Below are 8,858 nucleotides of genomic sequence, written 5' to 3'. Positions count from 1 at the left end.
TATATCAATTGATGCAGGTGTTCCTCAAGGGTCGCTTCTCGGCCCATTGCTCTTTCTTGTACATGTATTTATAAATGACCTTGTTGACAATCTACGAACAGATTCCCGTCTTTTTGCTGATGACACCACACTGTTAGAGATAATCATGGATCCCGTTGTCTCAGCGAACAGACTAAATCATGATCTCAGTGTAGTGTCAGACTGGTCAGACCAGTGCCGTGGCTTGTAACATTCAATCCCGGCAAAACAGAACTGATGACTTTTTCCTCTAAAAGAAGAAAGGTTCTTCACCCACCATTATACTTTAGAGGTGTTCACCTGACTGAAACTCCCTCTCACCAGCACCTTGGATTACATCTTACTCCAAATTTATCATGGTCACTCCACGTGTTAACTCTGGTGACGAAAGCAATAAAATGAGTTAACTTGTTGACAAGAATATCAAATTTTGTGCCACGTAAAACGCTTGGAATCTTGTACAAAGCCATGATACGTCCTTTACTTGAGTACGCCAATGTTGCCTGGTGTGGTGTTCTTAAGAAGGATTCAGACCTCCTTGAGTCAGTCCAGGTGTCCGCTGCCCGGGCTTGCACAGGCGCAATGAGAGGGACGAATCACCACCGCATTCTATGTGACGTCGGTTGGGAAACACTTGCCAACAGACGCGAAAAGTTCAAACTTGTTCGCTTCCACAAAATGGCCAATGGCTTAGTTCCCAAATATCTACAAGACTTGGTTCCCCCACTTATCCGTGATTCCACCCCTTATGGCCTGCTTACTGACCAGAATCATCTCCCTTTTACCCTCAAAACTGAAAAGTACAAAAAATCCTTCTTGCCTTCTGCTGTTCTCTCTTGCAACAAGTTACCCCAGACCGCCAAAGAATCCCCATCCATTCGTGCATGCAAAAATGAATTAGAGTCTTGCTTTGATAGCATGCCCAAACATCCTCACCACTCACAGGGCCACGGACACCATGTGACTCACCTTACCAGACTCAGACTGGGTTTCAGCCCGTGGAACTACCACCTATTCCAGCATCACTGTATCACTAGTCCTGAGTGCAAATGTGGGCATCCAAATGAGACACCAGATTACTATTTATTGCACTGCAAATTTTATAATACTGAAAGGACCAAAATGTTGTTATCCATATCTTGCCTTCATCTTGAAAACATACTCCCTTCCGACCCACTCAACGCAAAATAAACGACGCCACATTATGTACTTTACTTCTTACAGGCAGCCCCTCCCTCCCATACCCTAATAACTGCCGTATCTTTGATATTGTGTTCAACTATATCCACCACTCTGGAAGATTTGACCAATCTCATTAATGTTATGCTATAGATATTGGTGCGCCAGCCATTTTCATTTTATGATAGAAGAACTTTATTGCGCAACAGATGTAGCAGGTACAACGTATGGCAAAATGATACATACATAGTTTGTGGTGTTAACATACACATATGGTGGTGTATATGTTATACTTTATGTCATCTCTATATTTACCTTTGTATTTGTTTTATGAGCAGCGGATTTACATAAGCACAACAGGTGCTTCCTATCCAATGCTCAAAAATCCATGTGAATAAAATTTAAAAAAAAAATGTATATGATTGCAAATAAAGATATCGAGTGATTGCCATAGAAATCTTGCATAAAGAGACACGCGAGTGAAGAAACGGAACCTTTACGCATGCTTTAAGGTGTGAGTCAAGAGTGGATTTTGCGCTGTTCCAAGTTCTAATTATATATGTCTATATGGAAATGAGCAATATCATAATAATCAGGTTCCGATTCCTTGCCAAATTATGTTTGGATATGCTCTACTGAACATAACCAATGAGGGCACGTTGTTTGTGTCTGTAACGGCGGCTCCTTTAACCATAGATCGGAGATTCCCTTCTGACAACTGTAGACAACCTGATAAAAGTGAACGTCACAGTTCTTCAGCAGAGTCAAGAAGAAATGAGGGGGCCGACCAGGTAACGCCTAACACACATTCAAACCGTAAAACCTGTACTGTACTATGTGTATTTCATAACCTAAACAACTGCACTTTGACGTAACGCACCAAAATCTGTACAACCGAGAGTAAAACCATGCAGCATAACATATCAGCTTTTACGCTGATGAAGGTTATACATCCATCACAATATTTTTTAAATATTTAAAAAGACAAATCAAACTCTACTACTGGATAAGTAATTAATTGATGTAGAACGACTCGTACCAACTCAAGTCAACTCAGCCCATCTCCCTGGTCAGGTTGGTATATATATCGGAGATATGAATTTAGACACACACACGTGCGCGCGCGCACGCACACACACACATGATGATTTTCGTAAACCTTAAGCTTTAATCAGCAGTTAAAAACCTCAAAAGTGAATCATTTGAAGTTGTCTGACGAAGGCACGTGGTCTCTATTAAAGTCTGGTTGATTACCTGAACGCTAGCGGTTTGCGCCTTCAAAATCAACAGTTTGAAGTTGTCTGACAAACTTCGAACACGCAGTAAACGAATGTATATCTTGGATAGGAAAATACGCCTGGTTGTTCCTACGGTAAAACGCGGAGGTGAGCGAAAATGTTGCGTATTTCTTCAATACTAGATTGAAACGATTAAGCATATAGAATGTAAAGCAAGCGGCCGCACATGTCCCGGGATACATCAGAGTTTGGAGATGAAGAAGAGTGATGGATGTCGAAACGTCCGGAAATAATCTCCGTAATTTATCCAATAGAAGAGCCTGATTTGTCTTTGAATATCAGCTGCTGTTTCTATAGTGTACAGCAAAATATGGTACCTTACGCGTGCTTTAATACGGTTTCTGCAGTTTAGCCGAAATGGCAGAAGACATGTATAAGTAACAGATTGCATAGCGAGTAGTGAAGTGGAAAACACAACTATATATTGCAATCCTAAGATATTCGACATCATCTTACCTCGCTTTTTTAGAGCCGTCCAGGCATTGGAGACATTTGCTGATACGGTCATACTGACAACAGATACATACACCGCCGTGCGGCCAGGAGTGGCACTGCAGGCAGCTGACATCAGTCCAGAAGAGTTGGACAAGGGACAAGGTAAGCAAGAACTGTACATTATAACCAATAATTGATATGTCATTACCCAACATGCATGTATGAAAGCGTGTTTTTATGCCGTTTCCTACAAAACATAGCTGGTGAAGACTCCATGGTTTAAAATTCTCCGGAATAAAATTTCTTTTGACTTGGGGAAGTTTATTTCTCATTGTGTACTGAACCAACTTAGATTAATTTCGTGATAATGTAACATTGGAATTCGTATATTTCTTTGATCCCTTGCATTTCTGGCATGCACTGATTACGGTAATACTGACAAGTCTCCTGTCAGATATCTAAACTGCCGAACATCGATATTGAAAACAATTGACATCTGTGTTGTTCATTTAACATTGATTAGTTCTCATGATATAAGTCACATGGGTGTTTTCTAGAAAAAAAGGTCAAGTTAACGAGAACATTTGTTGCGTTTCTAAGGATTCGCCTTCTTTCTGAGTGGAAGCGACTCTGACAGCTTGACGGAAGGTGACGTTACAAGCTTCACTACGGAGGTTGGAGGAGACATTCTGCAAACTGCTGACATCTCCATCTCGTTACCTCCTAACATCTCAAGCATGATACTGCAGATCAAAAACTTGTCAGGTAAGTAGTATGTAGTCGACAGCTCCCCATTATTCAGGCGGTGCGAGGCGGTGTGGGTCAGAGGTCGCCGTCATTATGCTAGGGATATGCAGATTTATGTTAAGGATATGCAAATACATGCAGGAATGAAGCTAATGAGCTAATTAACGACATCAATCGATTGCGTGCATCGTTTTAAGGAAAAAGACAAGGTTGAATATGGCCCCTGACTGTTTTTTTTTGGTAATGCAGTATTGCCTTGGTTTCAACATCTGATGTTTTTGACATGCTATAGATATATTTAGTGGGCAAAATCAAAGGAGAGATTTATTTGCTCCACTCGCAGAAGTCCGTCTGAGTTACACGCTCTACAACAGCAGCAGCCTGTTCGTCCAACTTTCCCAGGGTGCCGTGGGGCCTTCCCAGAGTGCCACGGTCCCCTCCCAGGGTGCCGTGGGAACCCGCATCATCGGCGGCAGAATCGCAGGGAGGCGTGTTAAGGACCTGCCCGAACCGGTTATCACCACCTTTGTCCCCTTACAGGAGACTTTTGTTCCTGAGGATATGAGGAAGGTCAAATGTGTGTTTTGGGACTTTGATGCCGACGCGTGGTCAACTGAAGGGTGTGAAAGCATGGGCGAAAAAATGGGACGGTACACGTGCGCCTGTAACCACCTCACCAACTTCGCCATCATCTTTGTAAGTAACAACACAAACAGTTGTTAAGTACATTTCATGTTGCTGCTAAGTGATGGTGAACTGTACAGCAACCGGCCCAGACAATCACAACAGATGAATGACGCCCCCCCCCCCCCGTCCCAAAGATCCCAAAATTTCCTGAATACTAAACCTGAATACTACATTTAAACCAAGAAGACAATACTGAGAGGGCACTAGGCAGCTATTAGCTAAAGAAGATGGCCTTTTCCAACTAACAATTTTTCGTGTCGATCCTAATTTGGATTGTTACGTTTTCAGGATGTGTCCGGTGAGGGTTTTGGAGACCATGAGAAACCGCTAGAGGTCATCACTATTGTGGGCTGTGTCGTCTCCATCGTTTGTCTGGTCTTGACTCTATTCTCGTTTATCGTCACAAGGTAAGCAATCTTGTGTCCGAGCGGCTAGACCAAGAACAAATTTAAATGCTTACCTGCATTTTACACCAGATCACACAAATCATTGTATGGGATATATGAAATCATCTTATGATAACGATGCAAACAACAATAACCATATTCAGACGGGGGGGGGGTTGAGGCCCCCGCTAACTTTCATCTCGGATACCATCAAATTTGGTGGTGGCGTTTCGTGAAATATGGCTGGCAACAATTTCATGCCCCCCCCCCCCGTCTCAACAGGATTTTAATACACATTGCCAGTACAGGTTACATGTTTCGTATTTCAAGGAAGACAAACGCCGATTCTATGAAATACATTATTAAGACAAAAGCCGATTCTATGAAATACATTATTAGAAATCACGTGGTACTGATTACAGGAAAAAAAAACTCAGTGTTAGCATACTTCATGTATTTCTAACTCCAGAAGAGACAAACGCCGAACCAGAACAGGTCATGCTAAGAACCAGCGACTCGTTCTCATCAACCTCTGCGTGGCTCTGTTGGCCACGCTCGTCATTTTCCTCGCTGGTATCAACCGGACGGCTTCTCCCATTGGTTGTAAGGCTGTGGCAGCATTGTTACACTACTTCCTATTGGCTGCTTTGATGTGGATGGCAGTGGAAGCCGTTAACTTGTACCGAGCCGTTGTGCAAGTGTTTGACAATGCCTCTGAGAACTTCGTCATCAAGACTGGAGCTGTAGCGTGGGGTGAGTTTTTGTTTCTTCCCATAACCATCTAAAATGGGTACTCGATTCCAATTGGTCCACGCATACGGTGAGTGGCATAAAGTTCCTGATATATGATATAGTTTTAGTTTTCATATTTTCATTAATTTCATCATACATGTTAGCTCCTGTAGTTCAGCCTTTAGAAATATAAGGTTCATTACCTTCGCCAAGCAGGTTATGTTTTCAGAGGCGTTCACATGTGTGTGTGTATGCATGTCTTTAAACACGATAACTTGAAAGGGCTTAAACGGATTCTCTTGATATTTGCTAGGTGGGTAGGTCTTGATGAGACCTTAACATGGTAAGATTTTGGGCCCCCTGTCGGCTTCTTATGGTACTGCAGGGGAACGTCCGGTTTTGTTATCTCCGGTTATGTGATCTAGACAAGCTAGGGTTACGAAATTGATAGTAGGTACATGTGGCTCTTGGGCTAGGGAAGAAGTAACGTGAGTTTGGGCCACTTGCAGCTTGTTCTGGGACTGCAGGGGTGCTTGTTGAAACATTTAAAGGAGAATAACTCAAGAACCGGGCAGATATTGATTATGTAAATAAAGACTTAATTTGCGTTGACTTATTTGCATAATCAACTAGAAAATAAGTAACTGCCTGGAATTTCATACTTGGTGTATTGGAAAGTCAAATGAAGGTGAAAACCATAAAAAATAAGGACCAAATAAAGACACTTGCAAAATTAATGAGGAAAAGGTAGAATGTCATTCTTTGTTAGACTGTTTTGGGGTGGAGAGAGGTTAACGTCGTTTGGCGAAGGCTGTGCAACTCTAGTTTTTTCTAGAGTGTTTTCACATGTTTCTCCAGGCTTTCCTCTTGTTGCTACACTGTCAACTGCTGGGCCCTCAAGTCTCTACAAATATAGAATGGAGAAAGCGTAAGTAATATCTCACCGCAGTGCTTTTGAAAATTTCTTAATCTTGAGGATATGTCACAGATACACCATACACTCGTTAAGGAACACAATTAACACGCCTTCGCCTTCCGAAAAAAGGGGTATGCCCCGGTGGTTCAAATTGTACAGTATGTATTTCGTATGTAATTCTATGTAAATTCTACCATTAAAAATGCCTAATTTATGCTAATTTCATGACGTCATTGGCCAAAATCCAAGATGGCGGCCATATCATTATATCAGTTATAAACAGGTTATTTTCCTTACAATTTCATCACTACTTCCATTTCGTTTTACACAAAAAAGTTCATAGGAACGTCAATGTATATATTGTATAACGTCAATACATATTTCAATGTATTCTAGGCTTTATCTTTCTTCAAAATTAAAGACTAATGATTCAAGATGGCGGATAGCTTAAATATGCATGACGTCCTTGTATGACGCCTTGCTATGGGCAACATAAATCTTAGTACACCTTATTATTATATCATAAACACTTTTTGTTAAAGTTATGCTCTATATCATTTAGTTTTTAGGGAAAACCTATCTACATGGTTTTGGCCAATAAAATCAGACTAATGACGTCATGATGACACCAACATTGTTGTTATGATTCATTGTTACTAGTACATCACTCTCTGAAAATTTGGTGGTCAACGATGCCGTTCGCGAGTTCTGAGGGGGGCCGAATGAGCCCCCTCCCTTATCCCACGAAGCCCAAAAAAGCCCTGAAATCTTGCACACAACATTGCTGTCTTTTCAATGGGTACTTTTTGCAAGTCAAATACTCGAGTATGTTTTTGCATTTTTCAGAATGGCTCCGTAATTTGCTCACATGAGTTATGCTGTCCTGTCTGACAGTCCTGATGAGTGGGGTTAAAACGAATGTCGATAAACACATGCCTAAAACCAAAGCTACATGAATGAAAACATTTTTTTTAATTTTTGTTTCTTTATTTATCTACAGTTGCTGGCTGGCACGAGAACCTCTGATCTACGCCTTCTTGATCCCAGCGGGTCTCATCCTGCTGTTCAACCTGCTGGTCTTCATCTTGGTCATGTACAAACTGGTCAGAGAAGAAAAGAAACAGAGAGAGTTAAGAGGTAGATATGAAAGACTCACACACAAGTGCGCGTGCATTACACACACACACACACACATACACACACACACACACACACACACACACACACACACACACACAAACAAACAAAAAAGCACACAGACAACAGACACATGCACACACATGGGCGCGTTAACACGGTCAGACTGTTGTATCCAGAGTCGTGCTTTTTATCAAGAACCGTGCTCAAGTATGGTTCTGAACAGACCGCGCACGTCCAGAACCGAGCCTGATGCTAACACTACATTCCGCTTACGCATAGATCTAGACAGGCCAATTATGGAACACATACACTCACATTCATAAACAGTACAATTAAATATAAAGACGTACACAAGCACGCATTGACACACACAGACACACAAAACACAACAAAAATGATGTTATTCGACGGTTTTTGTTTCGTGTACAGGCGCTGATGCTATCAAGGTAGATCGTCAGTGGATCATCCTGCAGATTCGTCGAGCCTGCAGCATCATGGCTCTGTTTGGTCTCACATGGGTGTTCGGCTTCTTCGTCATCGATGACGCACGCACGGTGTTCGCCTACCTGTTCTGCATCTCCAACACCCTCCAGGGCCTCATCATCTTCATCTTCCACTGTGTGATGAGAGAAGACATGACGAAGTGGCGGAAGAAACTGACGTGCTGGAAGAAGTTCATCTACATAGGACAGAAGAAGCAGGGTCAGTATCAGGTGAATGGGAGCAAGTCTTTTTCTTCGGCTTCACAAGCGCCACAGACAATACTTATTGGGCTAAGCACTTTGTCACTTGATACCAAACCTAATCCAAAGTCGCTGTAGCAACAAGCAATGTTGAAGAGTTCGTTATCGTTAAGTAGTACTGGTGTAAGAAAATTGTGTTTTACGTACATAAAACAACATACATGTATACAAATACATAAAGGAAAGAGTATGATAAACAAAAACAGTAGACCGAAAATTACATACAAACGGAAAACTACGTAACAGCCAAGACTGTCGCAAATTGGTCATTATCAGGTCTGGGGTTCCCGGTCCCACACTGATGATGAGGCAATGTAATCACTAGTAGAAATGTGCACGAAACGCAAAGAGAATAGTACTGGGACTATATAATCAGAAGTAATGACTCGATGTTTCAATTCAAATAAGAATAGTTTATTTGTTATTAAGAATGTATTGTCATTGTCATTATAAAAGTCAATAAACGAAAGTTAACAGAACACAAAAAAAAAACAATTGATTCCTCTTTGTACGGAAAAAAAGTACGACAATTACATCTGGTATGGTAATAAACAAGGTTTTGTCAAAGGTTCAATGG

The 8,858-nt window shown here is 41.5% G+C and overlaps 1 protein-coding gene across 1 annotated transcript in view; it reads left to right on the top strand.

The window, feature by feature from the left end:
- Positions 1–8,480, top strand: part of LOC109467601 (adhesion G-protein coupled receptor G7-like) — an 11,642-nt gene extending 3,162 nt beyond the window's left edge. Inside the window, exons 3-11 of the mRNA XM_019765618.1 lie at positions 1,894–1,988; positions 2,965–3,092; positions 3,531–3,695; positions 4,021–4,373; positions 4,653–4,771; positions 5,220–5,503; positions 6,341–6,410; positions 7,399–7,535; positions 7,968–8,480. Coding sequence (XP_019621177.1) covers positions 1,894–1,988; positions 2,965–3,092; positions 3,531–3,695; positions 4,021–4,373; positions 4,653–4,771; positions 5,220–5,503; positions 6,341–6,410; positions 7,399–7,535; positions 7,968–8,359 — 1,743 coding nt within the window. The 3' untranslated portion in view covers positions 8,360–8,480. The remainder of the gene's footprint in view (positions 1–1,893; positions 1,989–2,964; positions 3,093–3,530; positions 3,696–4,020; positions 4,374–4,652; positions 4,772–5,219; positions 5,504–6,340; positions 6,411–7,398; positions 7,536–7,967) is intronic.
- Positions 8,481–8,858: the final 378 nt, after the last annotated feature.

The sequence above is a fragment of the Branchiostoma belcheri genome, unplaced genomic scaffold (genome assembly GCF_001625305.1).
Source record: "Branchiostoma belcheri isolate BF01 breed outbred unplaced genomic scaffold, Haploidv18h27 scaffold183, whole genome shotgun sequence".
NCBI classification, from domain to species: Eukaryota; Metazoa; Chordata; class Leptocardii; order Amphioxiformes; family Branchiostomatidae; genus Branchiostoma; species Branchiostoma belcheri.
The sequence above is the reverse complement of the archived record's forward strand: the minus strand, read 5'-3'. Positions and strand labels throughout refer to the sequence as shown.